Below are 17681 nucleotides of genomic sequence, written 5' to 3'. Positions count from 1 at the left end.
TAGGTGAGATAGTTGTAGTGTGGATTAGGTAGTTGATTTACATTTTCGTCTAGAAAGAGACATTTAAAGCTGAGTAAGAGATTGTTTCTTCTAAAGTATGAAGCTTCCCAAAAACAATCATATTTTTACCGGTGGTCATCGTTAGAGAGTAACTCTAGAGTAGAGTAGAGAGCAATTTTTTTAGGTTGTAACACTTTTAAACGCGTAGTTAGAGTGTGGGGTGGAAGTGTTGATTCCCAGTAGATTGAGGGAGAGAGATTATAATCATATATATAAAAGTAAGGTTTTGGTCTCTACTTATTGGTTGATTTCCATTTAATGCTTTCTATTTTTTTTTATTTTTTTATTTTATTTTCTAATTGTTTAATTGCTTTAGACAATATTTAAGACTCAATTAACACAATGCATTTAACTCACACATTAAAATAAAATTATAACTCAAAATAAAATAAACTATGCATTAATCATATTCCACCATTCAATTTTATTCAAACACAATAAATTATTATTATAAATGTAACTTCCATCAATTCTTATCATATAAATAAGCATTCTCTCATTCTCTCATATTGACATTCTTTTACTTTCTCATTTTCACATTATCTTCCACTTCTCCCATCCTCTTCCACAATACCTCAAATCATTTTTTGTTTGTTTTATTTTTTATATTTTTATTTGCTTTCCAATTTTTTAATTGCTTTAAATAATATTTAAGACCCAATTAACACAATACATTTAACTCACACATTAAAATAATTTATAACTGAAAACAAAATAAATTATGCATTAATCATATTCCACCACTCAATTTTATTCAAACACAATAAATTATTGTAATGTAACTTCCATGGATTCATCATATAAATAAGCATTCTCTCATTCTCTCATTCTCTCATTCTCTCATATTGACATTCTTTTACTTTCTCATTTTCACATTCTCTCATTCTCTTCCACTTCTATCATTCTCTTCCACAATACCTCAAATCATTTTTTTTTTTCGATTTCTTTTTTGTTGTATGGGTTACAAAAAAAAAATTAAATATCATTGTAAATTTTTAATGCTAAATTTTAATTTTAGAGACTACATGATATATATTTTACATTGTTCTTATTTTTAAAGATTCATCTCCATTATATAATTTGGATTATCAACTTATAAGTAATCATTCTCTCCTCCTCTCCCACCAATATCAAATGTTGGTATATCTCATATGTGTTGTAAGAGTTTGATTCTATATTTTAATTTAGAAAGTATTATATATATTTAACATTGTTTTCAATTTTTAGTTTATTTATATAAAAATAAAATATTTCTTTTATATTTCTTGCCTTTCTAATCTATTCATATTTTTTGAAAAATTTCCATAGCTAAATTTAAATTCACATATGTTGGTTTTAACAAAAAATCAAGTTTATTTGGGAATTAGATGTTCATATTCCTTTTAAATGATCAATGTGTAACATATTATGTAGTTAGACCCATTTAATTATGGAACCACCAACACTCACTTTTAAATTACATATTATGTAGTTACACATCGATTTCTGTATTATCTATTAGAAAAAAACACATATCTCGTTATAATCCTCATGGCCTCATATTTCAAATCTCACATAATTATATAAATTATTCAATATCATTATTTTTTCTTGATTTGACCAATGATACCTTAACTTAATAAAAGTTTCAGTTTATTTGAATAGGATATACATATAATATATGATATATAGTTTAATTATTTTTTCTATATGAAACATTATCATTTCATATAAATCAAAGTCTAGCACAATTAAAGATCTCAAGATAATAACCGAATAAAGTAGTTGCTGGTTTTTTTGTTTTTTTAATGGAAAATGTATTAGTCTAATATTCTATTGTTAGGCTCACTTAGTTATATATGTATGTGACACTGCAAACCTACTGTTTATTATTTTGATTTTGTCTTAATTGAAACATTTTAAATCTTTTTAAGCTATCACCATAAAATTAAAAAAAAAAAATGCATAACTAACACCACAAAATAAATTTTATGAAATATATATATCTCAATGATTTTGAAATATGACTACAACTACAAAAATATATGGCATATGGCATGTAAGATACAATATGACTTAATTGCACTAAATATATTATCATCAAAAGAAAATTTGATTAATTTATTTTATTTAAATTCATACTATGTAGTCTTTACATTTTGATGTATACCGAAAAAATAATAATAATAACATGTTAATTTATATTAATTTTTCAAAATATAATAGTGATTATGTAATAACTCACGCGTAGCGTGAGCTAACACCTAGTAATAATAAAAGTAATCAGAAATTGAATTCTATTGGATTATAATTTTCTGGAAAATAGATTACTAATATTTAATTGGAAATAAATAAGTAAGCAATTATCAAATAACTTAATTTACTTTGATGGCAAAACGTTACGTTTTCAAAAGCAGAATACAAAAACTAAAACTAAATTCGAGCTTCAATTTAAATAACATATGGGAGGAAGAGAAATACAGGGGCTGCATGTTCAGATCCCATTTGTTTGTTTGTTAAGGCAAATTTTGTAATTACCAAGGGATTAAGTTGACAATTGTGACCATATTTAATTAGTAATGGACAGGTGTCAACTATATAAAGCGCCAGATGTCATCACCTCAAACAAAGTTTAGAAGAAACCTTCTCTTAATAAATAAGTAAGCAATTATCAAATAACTTAATTTACTTTGATGGAAAAACGTTATGTTTTCAAAAGCAGAATACAAAACTAAAACTAAATTCGAGCTTCAATTTAAATAACATATGAGAGGAAGAGAAACACAGGGACTGCATGTTCAGATCCCATTTGTTTGTTTGTCAAGGCAAATTTTGTAATTACCAAGGGATTAAGTTGACAATTGTGGCCATATTTAATTAGTAATGGACAAGTGTCAACTATATAAAACGCCAGATGTCATCACCTCAAACAAAGTTTAGAAGAAACCTTCTCTTATTATACATAAGATATATATGGACTATGACATTCCAGTCCCAACTTTTCTCTAGGCCACCAATGGAATTTCACGTGCCCAATTAAAAATATAATAACCAATCCCCCAAAACCCTAACCCTATCGAAATAATTAAAAAGAGACCACGCACGCAAACCCTAAACTTTCCGCTTCAGCCAGAAGAGCATTTGGGTTAAAGGTCCGGTCATTGTTTCTCTTTCTGACTTTCTGTTCTCTCTACAAGTTTTGTTATTCTGTTTCATCTAAAGTTCAGATTATGATTTGATGCGTTCTGTTGGTGTGTTTGTAGATCCTTCGTGGGACGCTAGCTAGCTACAAATGGCCACCGGTGAGCTCGCATGCACTTACGCTTCTCTCATCCTCCACGACGATGGAATCGATGTCATTGTGAGTCCTTTTTATCTTCCGCTCCGAGCCTTGTTTTTTTTTTATGTGATTGTAATTTTGTCATTTTGTGTATGTAGTCCATTTCTTAATTCCATGTTCGCCATGTCTTGTACAATCTATGTGTGTCTGGCGTGTTGATGGTACTTGCACTACAAAAAAAGTGTTGTATTAAATCATTTATTTTCTATTATTGCATCAGTTTTAAGTGATGCAAAAATAATTTGTATCACTTTAATGAATGATTTATATTTTGTCGATGCAAATAATTTGTATCAGTTTATATGAAACTGATGCTAATATTCAAATATTTACATCGATTATTATAATCAATGTCAATATATATCATTTGTTTAAAATTGATGTCAACCTTTATATCATTTTATTTAAGTGATGTTAATATTTATGTCATTTAGTTAAACTGATTTAAAATTAGTGTCAATTATCACAAATGATTACAATAATTGCATCAGTACCGATTTACCAGTTTCTTGACCCGATAAACTTCGCAAACTCAAATACAAGAGAGAAGCTTCCGATTTCTTTTTCTGATTGATTCTCCTTGATCTGTTACCAGAGAGTAGCCCTAAGACGGATCCGGATATCCACCCATTTTCAAAAAGAAGTCGGATATCCGCCTAAAATTTTAATACTTGCCGGATATCCAGATCCATAATTGAACCTGAAAATTTCTTAAATTTTTAACTTAAAAGCCTTTTGATTATAAATCAAAAAAGTTGAACTGTTCTTCCTAAATGGGCAAGTGAAGCTCTGCAAAGCCCATTAGCCTGTGAATGAATTGTACAGCAAGTGATAGATATTTATAAGAGAGTAAAATAACAATTATATTTGTTTAGAGCCGATGTGGGACAAATAATTTAATGAGAAGAGAGACTTGCAACATCCCACATCGCCCACTTGAGAGAAAACAACCTCTCACCTTCTACTATATATATCTCCTTCATCTCTCTCTCCTCTTGCAATGATTAAATGCCAATTATTCGTAGATACAATGAATAAAAATTTAATAAATATGAGTTGGATCCGGATACGGATATCCGAGTCTTAAAATTTTTATTATCTGGATCCGGATCCGTTTTTTACGGATATCACATTTTGTTATCCGGATACAGATCCGGTTTTCCAGATATCCAATTTTTCGGAATGGATATGAACGGATAGCGGATACTGGATGATTAGTCCCAAAAAAGTTAACGCGCAAAATATAGAAAAAGACCAAAAAAATTAATGCGCAAAAATTTTTTTTTCACTCACAAATATCTATTTAAATAGATTTATTAATTATTTAAATATAATTTTATTTAACATTAGTTTTTAGTTAATTTAAATTTTAAATCATTTTAAAAGTGATTTTATCCACACAAAAAAACACATCAATTATTTAAATGATATAAAAATATATTTTATTGATGCTAATCATTTTATATAAATAACTGACGTAAAATTAGATAATTATAACATCAAATGATCTAATTGATGCTAATCATTTTTATTTGCTTCACTTGAAAATAAGTAATTTAAATTTACTTCATTTTATTTTGTGATACAAATAAATGATACAACACACCTGATTTTTTGTAGTCTTGGTGCCTATTCGTTGTTTAGTTGCTAATCAGGCCTTTTGCTAGGCTCAATCTTGACATTGTTTTTGAACAAAACCTACTTGATCCTTAACTTGTAGCATTTTTTGGTTACTTGTTAACTAGGCTGATAAGATCTCAACACTGGTGAAAACAGCCAATTTGAACATTGAATCATACTGGCCTAGTCTCTTTGCCAAGCTTTGCCAAAACAAAAACATCGATGATCTCTTTATGAACGCTAGTGTTGGTGGCTCTGCTGCTGTTCCCATGGCTGTGTCTGCTTCTGCCTCTGCAGCTGGAGGAGCCATTCAAGCTGCCCCAGAAACTGAAGAGTAAAAGAAGGCATTGTATTCTTCTCTCCTCGAACCCTTTTACAGTTTTACTCTGCTCATAATTGTAATTACTGCTAATAATAAATATATATAATTTATTGGTTTAATTTGTTATTCTTGTGATATTTCTATCTTTAGGAGGAGGTGAAAGAAGAGAGTGACGATGATTCTGTATCCGGCTTGTTTGACTAAGAAGCCTCTTTTGGGTTATAACGCTTTCTCAACAAAATCCGCCGGTTTATTTAAATGTTATTATTTTTAGTTGGATTTCGTATCGACACCATTCTCTAGTTTACCTTCACTAATCGCAGTACTCTGTTTAGTTGGTGATAGATATGTGATATGCGAAGTAGTAATATTTTGTGGAAGAACGTTTCCTTAAACATAAGCATTCATTCGTTGGCAATGTAAAGAGTTAAAGACCATAATGAAACTTGGTAAACAAACACGTTAAGATAAAAAAAAGATATCCATAGTGGTATAGCACGCCTACTAATAAAAGGGGTTTTTCTTTTCAACCACATCCAAGTTTCAACCACACATGTGCCTCTTATATTAAAAAATAATTTGCTTTTTTTTTTCATTGAAATTAAACTACTATTTATTAGTAAACACTTTACACAAAAGGGTCTAAAAATCCAAGACATAGGGTCAAAACAATCAGAATGATTGTCTACGTCCTAAGTAATTTAGCCAAGTTACGACTTACTACACCAGAACGTTTTGTATGAACAAGTCGAATGTCTGTGAACTTAGACCATCATTAGTAGAGTAACACACAAAAAAGCTAGAGTACCATACCTTTTCAAATTAGAGAATCCAACCGCTGTTCTACATTGAGAATACCACTCCAAATCAAATTCATTTAGACCTTGCACAAAGCATGACAAAATAGTCAATATTAATCACACAGTTACATATACAATATATAACAAAGATAAGACAAACATAAAATAAAAATACAGACATTGATAGTTCTCAATGGAGATTAATCATTTTTCTTGGCTAAGAGATCAGTGGCAGCTTTGAATTGCTTCCACTCATGATCCGCATCACAACAACAGAACATCACAACAACAAAAGCAGTCTTTGGTTTGGCCAAACTCCATAGGTCTCCAAGCGTGTCATTGCAAAAGCTGCAAAACAAACAATTGAACACTAAACTGTAATCATTCCATAACAACCTGTTTTGTTTCAACATCTCAAAAAAAAAAAACCAACACACCAATGGATTTAATAAACAAACACAAGAGCGCTTGTAAATAAAATCCATACTCTAATCGATAATCTAATCGGATACTCTATCAACACAATCGAATCAACACCCAAAACTAAAAGAAAAACATGCAATCAATCAATCGGAGACCACCCAAACCTAAAAGAAAACATGCAATCAATCAGACAAGAGAAACGAAACTTCTCCCTCCGATTCGTTAGGGTTTGGACCTCGCCGTTAGCTTCAGGGCACCACCGTTGATGTCGATAAGAAACAGCCGCCGTCGATGTCAGATGTAATAACCCATTCGCCGATCTGGAAGCCATCGCCTCCGGGTAATCAACAAACAACCGGTTTATGCCGGAAAATTCAATGGATTCGACGAGAATCCAATGATTTCTCCGATTTCATCAAGAATCGCATAATCGCATCTTGTGTCGTTTCGAAACGAGAGAGAAGAGAGAGAGAGACCGTCGGGAAGAAAGAAAAAGAAATGAGAAAAAAAAATCCGGTTTTATTTTTAGGCACCAACCACTCATCACACGCCACGTATCGTTCTTAACCTGTTGCTCCAAATGCTTCCGACAGAAGCGATTCTTGCATTAGTGGACCCATTATTAGGTTGTTTATTATTTTTTTGGGTCCCAAATGCTAAAGAAATCATCTGAGAAACACCAGTAATCATGCTCTTAGTGACCTAATTAATAATAGATATATAATATCTTAATACAACGCGGTAATCGACACATCCATTGAACCATCATTAATATTTGTTGATGATTCGCAATCACATACAAAATAACACATGAGTGAAACTTTATAATCCAGCTTTGTTGTATTAATGCTTAAAGTTTTGAGATGTGCAAATACCTTTATTTCAGAAACCACCATCTCGATTTTAATTAACTAAAACCCAAATTTATAAGATTTGTATACTGAAAAGGAAACATGTTACTGTTTAAAGACTATCGTATTAAAAACTTAAAATGTAAATCAAGAAAAACAAACAGAAAGACACTTTTTGTAAAACATAGACTCATTGCCTAATGATTTAATTGTTTAAATTTAATATTTTGACTATAAGAAACCAAATAATTTAAATATATTTACATACCAAATATGGTGTAATGAGTTAGATTCAAAATTTATTAATTAGTGATTATATATAGCTAATAATCTATATATATTAATAATAATAATGCAAAAGGAAATTAAAGAAAAGAAGATAAGGTTACAAAAGAGATAAGATAAAAATAGTGGTAGAAGTAAAACATATAACCAACCAAAAGGTGGCAGGTGGCAGGCTAGTGGACCTTTAAGGTTTTATTGTAAAATCTTGGAAGACCATATATAACTTCAAGTTGTGTTTGACTATCGGTACTCAATATATACTCGAAAGGGTTTCATTTCCTTTTAATTCATGCAATGTCCACCAAGAAAAAACGAAAGGAGCACGTCTCCAAAAATGAGGCTCACCTAACCATATCATCAACAGATGGGTTAGGAGAAAACTATGGTAGGCTGCCAGTTGATCTCCTGGTCGATATACTCTCCAGATTGCCTGTGAAATCCGTCGCGAGGTCTCGTTGTGTGTCAGCGAATTGGAATTCTCTTCTATGCAACCCACATTACACCGACCTGTTCCTGACGAGGTCTTCTACTCGGCCGCGTCTCCTTTTCACTTTTGAAGCTGAGGGTAAGTGGTCTATCTTCTCTGCACCTGAGTACCTGATTTCAGACAACAATTCAAATCTCATAGTTGTGGATAGCCATATGGATGTCCCTAGAGATTACACCTTTCGAGTTTGTGAGCCTGTTTGTGGATTGTTGTGTACGAGAGATGAGTATGAATTGAGTGGAAGGAGGGATGCAAGGATGATGATATGTAACCCTAGCACAAGACAGTTCAAATCATTACCCAAGGTGAGATCGAGGAGGGGTCGGGTTGTAACCTATCTTGGGTATGATCCAGTCGAAAAACAATATAAGGTATTGTGCATGACAATTCGCGAAAAGCCCTTTTTGTATAAAGCGGAAGAGTTTCAAGTTCTAACGCTAGGAACTGACAAGCTGAAATGGAAAATGCTTGAATGTTCAGTAGACCATTACCCTTATGCTAGCGATGTATGCATCGAAGGGGTTTTGTACTACGTAGCTATGAATCGTAAGTCTAGAAACGATATTATAGTCTGCTTTAATGTTCAGCTGGAGAAGTTCAACTTTCTTAATATTGAGGATATGGAGTATCATTGTACTTTAATAAATTACAAGGGTAAATTAGGAGCAATTTTTCATCCATCAATCGGTAATTTTATGGATGGAGGAGCTGCAAGCTTTGAGTTGTGGGTTCCAGATGCAACTGATGAAGAACGTACATGGTCAAAGCATATTCACATATTGCCGCCTATGTGGAAGGAGCTAGTTGCGGAGACTAGAGTTTACATTGTTGGGATTATTGGAACAAGTGAAATTGTGTTTTCTCCATTCCACTTGTCCAATCCGTTCTACATATTTCACTTAGATATGGAGACGAACACTCTCAGAAGAGTTGGAATTCAAGGGACTGGACCTGTTAACGGTCATAATATCTATGCCTACTTAAACCATGTCGAGAATTTGAAGCTTATTATGTAAGTTCTTAATAATTTTGAATTTCATAAAAAGTTAAGATCAGTGCTATTTTTCCTCCTAATTTATTTCATAAAGTACAATATCATGAATTCTTAAGACAATCCTTGTTTTATCATGTATTTTTCCCATTGTTCAGTTATTATAAATGACTATGTTATAATTACTTTGATGTACCTTCATATTTGTCTGGTTGCTGTGTCTATTGCTCTTGTTTATATCCACCACACTCACGGCATTGGTTTTCTATGTTTGATCTGTTTTGACGTAACTTCAGGCACTCGAGAATCACACCCTTGTTGGACATTTGCATTAGTTTTTCAAATATATATCATGTCGATATCTCATATAATTTACAAACACAATTAGGACTTGCTAGTGTTTCATTGGCTCGAGGAAACAAACAGGCTGGACAATATGTTCAAAGTTCCTGTGAAGTTTGTGACACATTAAGGGAATTTAAAGATTTTAATGATTTCGTGGGTTGGAAACCTCTTTACGATGGCCCGAGTGTTCGTTCTTTAACGTTGATAAGCCTTTTTATGACAGACATGAATATTGACTAAGATTTACAGAATTTATAAATTAAATCGAAATGAAAAATTTCTGAAACAGAACCATGGTATACATGGTATTTTTATCATTACTTATATCAATCTTTGTATAAGAACCAAAAATGTATTCCATCCATTTCAAATATAATATGTTTTAGCTAAACACACTCAAAATAAAAAATATCTACTTTTAAAAAGTTTAACCAGTTATAAACAAAACTGAATAGAATAAATAATAATAAAAATATCAAATTAATCAAAAAGTTGCTAGAAAGTTGAAAACATATTATATGAAACAAATAAAAACATCTTATATTATGAAACGGAGGAAGAATATAGAAACAATCATTTAAAAAGTATAAAATGTGAAATAACGGTTTTACACAGGTAATAAATATAATACTATATACATTTAAACAAATTATTTTTGAGCATGATCAAGTGTTTAATTTCAGTTATCTTTAAGAGCACACTTTGATAAGAGAAATAAAATTGTATGAACAAAAATAAAATTGGTGGCTGGGGGAATATATGTAAACTCTTTCTCGTATAGTATTTTATTTTCTCTTATTTCCCCTTTTAAAGCAAAAGATATATGTAAACTCTTTCTAAGTCTGCTTTATGCCTGCGCCTTCTCATATAGGGTGTGGGAGATTTTGACTAGGCAACTGCTCCAAGCCTCCAAGCTCGTTGCACCACAAACTTTGTGCATATCGTCGCACTTGTTTGAGACTCCACTTACACGGCCTCAACTCGGTTCATCTTGCAGTATATTTGTTCTGCAAGCTTCTGCTCACTTATTTTGGTGTGAACGAAACTGCAGGCCACACGGTGAAATCCGAAGTCTCCTGAACAACTTGCCAAGCTCATTTATCGTATCCGCAACAGGTTGTGCTCCATCAAGAGTCATGGTAGCTCGAACCTTGACGATGGACTGCGTATTTGGTTAAGTACTAGAGCTTAAGTCCTCTGTTTCAAAACTCTCAAACTTTTTCCACTCTGATTTCAGCTTTAGGTCCTACTCTAATTTGCATATACTGTAAATAATGTTTATTTGGGTTGAATAAATTTAACATTCTTTCAAAAAAAAAAAGCATATATTATATCTCTATCCAATCCTTGTCTATAACTTACTACATTACAATAGCATTTTGTTTGAACTTAGTGGCTGAACAGATAAGAACTTGGTATATATAACCCGGCGATGGACATAGCCGCTATACCACCATTAATATTGTTGATGAGTACTTTGCAATTCCTTTCAAAATAAACATGAGTGTAATCTCTAACCCAGCTTTGTTGTATTGACTTTTTGCACTGCTTCTAGTGGTGAACTAATTTAGATGAATATATATATATATATATATATATATATATATATATGATTAGTATCCTTGAACATATGATTACTCTTTTCGAGTTTATGATTGGAGAGAGTTTTTTTTTTTTATTTTTTTTTGGCTCAACATCAACTTTTCATTAACCAAAAGTTACAACCAAATCAAAGGCACATTATATTCACCTCTATAGACTTGGACCAAAACAAATGCAATGGTTGATCAAGTACAACCTTGGAACACTAGGCGGATCCAACGCTACTCAATCGAGAACCATTTTGCATTCTTTAACCAAAGTGAGATAGATAACACTCCACGACTCGGAGTGAAATCATCTCTTAAACCACATAAATTGACCCAATGACACGAAAACAAATACTAACACAGAGGAAGCCTAAGCTACTACTGAAAACAGCTCAAAACCCAGCTATGAGATCCTTATGATCGACGTGTAGAACTTGTCTCAATAGCTTCAACACCCAGAGGCACATTATCAGAAAAGCTTGGTCTCTCCGGCTTTCCCTGTTCCGGTCTTAAACCTAAAACGGACAATACATCAGGCTAACCCGACCAAGAGTCATGAAGCTATAATAAGCGGCAAAATAGATGGTTCTCCAAACTAACTATGCAATAACCAGAATGCTAATCATCTAAAGATTAGAAATTAAAGCACATATTAGCAAATCATCACCTCACAGTGCAAGTACAAAGTGACAACATCACTTTCGTTCAGTTACGAGACATTCACCACCTTGGTCGGACTGAAAAAAACAAAAGCGACACCACCCCTTGCTGCAGGACACCGCCGTGGCTGATATGAGAGGTAAGATTTGAAGAAGAACCTAAACCCCACCACTGAAGCTCATCGAAGAAAAGCTTCATCCCTCACTGCTCTCCGAAGTCCACAATCCACCGGTTTCGCCACAAACTGCCAGTGACAAAACAGTAAACGGATTCGCCACAGTTCCACCAGACATGGCCAAGATTCGACGCTGTCCTCCAACGTCTGCATCAGAGCCTTCACCAGCGACCTCCACACAACGGATCTTCGCTTCACACACCGAGGAATCACCGGATCCACCACCTTTGTGAAGCACCCAACCGACAGCGAAAATATAGCAAGGAGCGGGAGACTGGAAAGGAACTACAAAAAAGAAGAAAAACTAAACGGGACGGAGCCCTCTCCGGCGCCGGAAAGGCAATCGGAGAGGCGGATCGAAGTTGGCGGCGGCTTTCTCTCTCGCGGCGATATTAGGGTTTTCGTCTCTTTCTAATGTTGATGTCTTTTTTAGCCTCTTTTCATTTTGATTGGAGAGAGTTACTTGAAGACAATATCTTAAACTGATTTATCTCTTTTGCAAAGTACCATTATTTTTTTGTCAACATAATTTTTTTTGTCTTATTTTCCCCCTTTGGTTTTTCTTAAAGCCTTACATAAATTAGGGCAAACCCTTGAAATTTGGGGTTCTAGGTTTTTGTGTCGGCCGTCATGGAGAAACAGCATAATCAATTCCCCGAGAAGGGTCTCCTAACCATAGAGTCGATACTAGTTGATCTTTTAATCTCAATATTCTCGAGATTGCCGGTGAAATCCATTGCAAGGTGTCGTTGCTTTCGAAGAAATGGGCTTACATTCTCCGCCATCGAGATTTCACCGACTTGTACCTGAAAATATCGTCGACTCGTCCCCGTCTCTTGCTCAACTTCGAAGTCAACGGTAATCGGTCCTTCTTCTCCGTACCTCAGGACCAGAGCTCGTGTCTTTTAGCTGCCGATCGTCACATGAGCTTTCCCACCGAACAGGTTTTTTATAGGGTTTCAGCTTCTGTCTGCGGATTGGTCGTTGTTTGTGGTGTAGATAGGAATCATCCGTGGATCTATAACCCTAGCACAGGACAATGCATAGCTTTACCCAAGACGAAATCACTAGCACCTCTTATGCATTTCTCTTTTGGATATGATCCGATTGACAAGCTATATATGGTATTGCGCAAGTCTAATGATTTTCGAGTTTTGACATTAGGAACAGGAGAACTAACATGGAGAAAAATTGAATGTTCCATACCCCATTGGTCTGTATCTCGTGGTGAGAAATGCATCAATGGAGTTGTGTATTATATTGCTCATTGCGATGCTACTAGATTTCAAAAACCTTACAAACTAGTTTGCTTTGACATCCGGTTTGAAAAATTCAAGTTTCTTGATGTGGACAGTGAGATTTGGGGATCACTTCTAGTAAATTTCGAGGGTAAATTGGGCATAATCCCTGGTGATGCTTTTTTTTTCAGTGGCGAAACTACAAAGCTTGTGATGTGGGTTCTAGATGATGTCCACAATGAGAAATGGTCGAAGCATATCTACCAGTTTCCGTCCTTGTGGAAGAATCTAGTTGGGGATAACTCGCTAAAAGTTGTAGGGCTGACTGGTACATGTGAAATTGTGTTCTCCCCATCTTATATATATCAGGATGCTTTCTACGTTATCTATTACAATGTGGTGAAGAACACTGTCAGAAGAGCTGAAATCCAATTAGGAGTTGTTCCTGACAGCGGTCTGATGGTGGGTACCTCTGTTGACCATGTAGAAAATATGGAAGTGCTCGGGAGTTCATAGGACTTTATAATGAGCGCTGTTGTGCCTATATGTTAATCAATGACTATGATAATTAATGATTAATTGTTGTAATCTATGTTTGAGCTTATTTTAAACTCTCTTTTTATTTTTGCATGAGCTATCCACTTATCTACTATATTGAACAAAGGACTTGATCCATACGTCCGGTTGAGCCGTTTGAAGAGCCTGGTAAAACCTGGCAACATGTAAGTGTAACGAAGATTATTCTCATTTCTCATGATCCACAAGCCCATCGCATTATATACAATGAAGGTTGGAAGAAGAAAAGTCACGATAACACTTTATTATTCATCGAAAGGATCTCTCGGGAAGAAGAATCGTTACCTTTAAAGATGTAATAGATAAAGTTGATTGTTTACATGTCTTTGGTGTTGTTCTAAAGACATACTTCTTCCGTGTAGATGTGTCGGTGTTGGACTATAATACAATAACAAAATCACTAGAACATAATTAAAACTTGTGAGACAAATTAAAGATGGAAAGTGAAAACTGAAATATATTCGCCAAAGCTCATAGATCTTCAGAAAAACAAAATCTAAACTTTAAACCGTTAATTCGTAAACATTAAATTCTGAACCCAAATTGGTGACCTTAGACTAGTTGAAGAAGATTCTCATAGACGCTTGATAAAAAAATAAATCTAAATTTCTTAACTTTAAATCCATATATAAGTAAACATTAGAAAATTTTAAACCCAAACCTGATTGTTCAGTACTCTGGAATGTTCACCTAGACCAACTACCAGTCCTAGGAAAATTTAGAAACTAGGGCATAAACTTATATGATATTCTGTCATACAATACTACTATATCACTTTGGACCTGAAATCTTCCATAAATCTCAATTTCAATTTCTTGCCAGAGTTGGTGTGGGGATCTCAATGGGTTTACCATATCCCGACGAAGTTTTGATACACAATCTTTATTCTCGGCAATCCCAAATGATCTCTTAATTGAGATAGTCTCGAGATTGCCTGTGGAAGACTTAGCGAGGTTCCGTTGCATGTGGAAGCAATGGGCTTCAGTTCTAAGTCGTCGCCTCACTAACTCCTCCACTAGAAGTCCTCGTATCTTGTTTACTTTCCATCGCAACGGTAAGTGGAAGTGGGTCTTCTTCTCGACACCTTAGCCTCAAAATCCAGACCAGAAATCGTCTCTTTAACACCCGAATATCACATGTGTTTCCCCACCAAAGGGTTTTCCTCTGGGATTTGTCGACCTACCTGTCTTCGGGTTGATATGTAATAAAAATAGGGATTTCATGATATGTAACCCTAGCACAGGAGAGTACACAACCTTACCCTATCCGACATGTATGGAGGCTAAATGAGAACCTTTTTTGGGTATGATCCAGTCGCAAAACAATATACAAGGTATTGTGCGTGCAAGTTCGTAGCGTTTCCTCTATTCAAAAAACCAAGGTTCTGACATTAGGTATGGGTATACTGTCATGGAGAGAGATTGAATGTACACGACCTTAGGAGCCTATAGGTTTTGGGATCTGCATAAATGGGGTTTTGTATTACATAGCTGAGAATAATAGGTTTCGAGATTTCTTGGTAGTTTGCTTTGTCTTGAGCTCTAAGAAGTTCGAGTTTATTACTCCACCACCTATGGAGGAGCTATGGTGTATGATTTCGATCGACTACAAGGGTAAATTAGGTGTGCTTGGTTCGTTTCTATTTGTTTTTTGGAACAGCTAAAAGTATTGAGTTGTGGGTTTTAGATGATGCCGAAGAGTGAAGATGGTCGAGGCATATCTACATAATCCCACCTAATTGGAAGAATTTAGTTGCAGCAGAAACCGGTTTACACGTTGTTGGGATGACTCGTAATGGTGAAATTGTGTTGTCTCCATATTTTCCATCGGATCCTTTCTACGTTTTGAGCTACAATGTGGAGAGGAATACAGTCATAAAAGTTGGAATCCAAGGACTTGCATCTCGTAAGGATTCAGAAATTTCACCTTTATATATAGATCATATAGAGAATGTGAACCATATGTAATTAAGTGTTTTAGAACTTCATCAGACTTTACAAATACAGTCCTTATCTCTTCATGTAGTTAGCGATTGTTCTTCTTCATTTTTTTCTTTTCTCGTCAACCCGATTGTAGGTTATTGGATGGTCATAATCCTTTTCCTTCAACATCTCAATTATCTTTCTTCCATCAACATTCAATCATAATTTACTTTTCCTTAACATTTCCTTCGTGCCTTGGAGTCTAAAGTTCATATCGATAGGAAAATATTGGATGAAAGGCAGTGGTGCCTCATACATCTAAAAAGAAAGTAACCATCAATGTGAACAAAATTATGGACATACTGACCCAGTTAGATATGATCACAATCGATCAATATATGTATCAAACATATCATAAATTCATTACTCTGTTTTTTTGGTGTTGTTACATCATCACAAATTTTTTGATATAATCCTGTCAAGTCAGTTGATCCTTCGACAAGTGTAAAAAGAAATTACAAATAGTAAATAAAAAGAAAATTATACAATTAATTACAAATAGTATAAACATATAAAAAACTGTCTGTTGACAAAAAAAAAAAAAACTGTATATCAAAGAAGTATATGTTCCATCAATGTGGTAGATTAGAAGATGAAGAACTCAACTTGTATTATATGTTTTTTGAACAATGTGTGAGAGATGTATACACTGTTTCAAATTTGTGGGTTCACTGTCTTTTGGTGCATTATATAATACTTCGGGTACAACTTTCATATTTAGCTTTGTGATCAACTCAAATTAACTTTGAGCCTCTTTAGTCTTAACCATCTTTTTTGGCTGTGATCGGTAGCTATGTGCACTATTTTTCTTTCTATACTTCAATTAGTATACGGACTTTGAATTTATCCTTGCAAGTTGCAATGTAAGGGTCAAATTAGAATTTGGTTCAAGTTTTTTTTTTTAAACTATTCAGCTTAAGTTTGGATTGATAAACTGGTTCAATTTGATACCATTACCCTTATCCTAGGGAGATTTGCATCGAAGGGATATTATATTACAAAGCTACTGATCGTGAGTCTAGAAAAGATACGATAGTTTGCTTTAATGTTAAGCAGGAGACGTTCAGCTTTATTAAGAACAAAGCGTTTTAGTTTCCGACAACTTTAATAAACTACAACGGAAAATTAGGAGGAATTTGTTGTAAATTAAATTTATTTATGGATGAAACAGTCCTCCGTTGATTCTTTCCACATCTCCGCTCTTGTGGGAAGCCACTTTTGTATCGGAATGGTCGTGGGGATATTTTGTTTCGGTATTATGTCATATTTTTAAGTTAATTTCATTTTCATTTTTTGCCATATTTGAAAAATTTGTTAGTATATCCTGAATTATTGTTCAAAAAAAAACTAGATTAATAATCTGTTTAAAACAGATGTTTAAATTTAAATTGGTGCTTAAAAAAGACACTTAATTTAAGTAAAAAGAAATATGCTGTAAAAAAGAAAATAAAAATAAAATATGGATGGATGTATAAACTTTTTTTTATAATGTTTATAACAAATAATAATTGCAATTAAATTTCACATATTTTTCTTAATAATTGCACATATTTTTCTTATTAATTTCATATATTTTCCTATTAAAATTAGTAGTTTAATAGATAACTTTCCAAATAGATTTAGTCATATAATTAATTACTTTTGGTTTTATATACTTTTAAAAATATTAATTGCATAAGATTTTATGTGATGAGTTGGATTCAAAATTTATCAAAATTTTAATATTTCTGCAAATCCACTTATATATACACACACAAATACATATATTATATTTATAAAAATTTAAATATATTTCAAGGAGCTATAACAACAGTATGATTTGGTGGTAATATATTAATGAAAACTGTTACCTAATTATAGTTAATAATTTATATTTTTATGTGCCAAATTTGATCATATATGAGTTGGATTCAAACTTTTATTAATTTGATTGTTTTGCAAGATTCATTTCTTATATA

General features: G+C 33.3%; 3 protein-coding genes across 3 annotated transcripts; all 3 read left to right on the top strand.

Annotated features, from left to right (window-relative positions):
* On the top strand, positions 3332 to 5337 carry LOC104715470 (60S acidic ribosomal protein P1-like). The gene is made up of 2 exons (XM_019229318.1): positions 3332 to 3400; positions 5125 to 5337. The coding sequence occupies exons 1-2, from the start codon at positions 3332 to 3334 to the stop codon at positions 5335 to 5337; spliced, it is 282 nt and encodes a 93-aa protein (XP_019084863.1).
* On the top strand, positions 7956 to 9343 carry LOC104715469 (F-box protein At3g49450-like). The gene has a single exon (XM_010432874.2). The coding sequence runs from the start codon at positions 7975 to 7977 to the stop codon at positions 9181 to 9183; it is 1209 nt and encodes a 402-aa protein (XP_010431176.1). The 5' UTR covers positions 7956 to 7974; the 3' UTR covers positions 9184 to 9343.
* LOC104715468 (F-box protein At5g65850-like) lies at positions 13049 to 13681 on the top strand. Its single transcript, XM_010432872.1, has one exon. It carries the CDS (start codon positions 13049 to 13051, stop codon positions 13679 to 13681), a length of 633 nt encoding a protein of 210 aa, XP_010431174.1.

The sequence above is a fragment of the Camelina sativa genome, chromosome 9, assembly GCF_000633955.1.
Source record: "Camelina sativa cultivar DH55 chromosome 9, Cs, whole genome shotgun sequence".
In the NCBI taxonomy this organism is placed as follows: Eukaryota; Viridiplantae; Streptophyta; class Magnoliopsida; order Brassicales; family Brassicaceae; genus Camelina; species Camelina sativa.
This window is presented reverse-complemented; position numbering and strand designations above follow the sequence as displayed.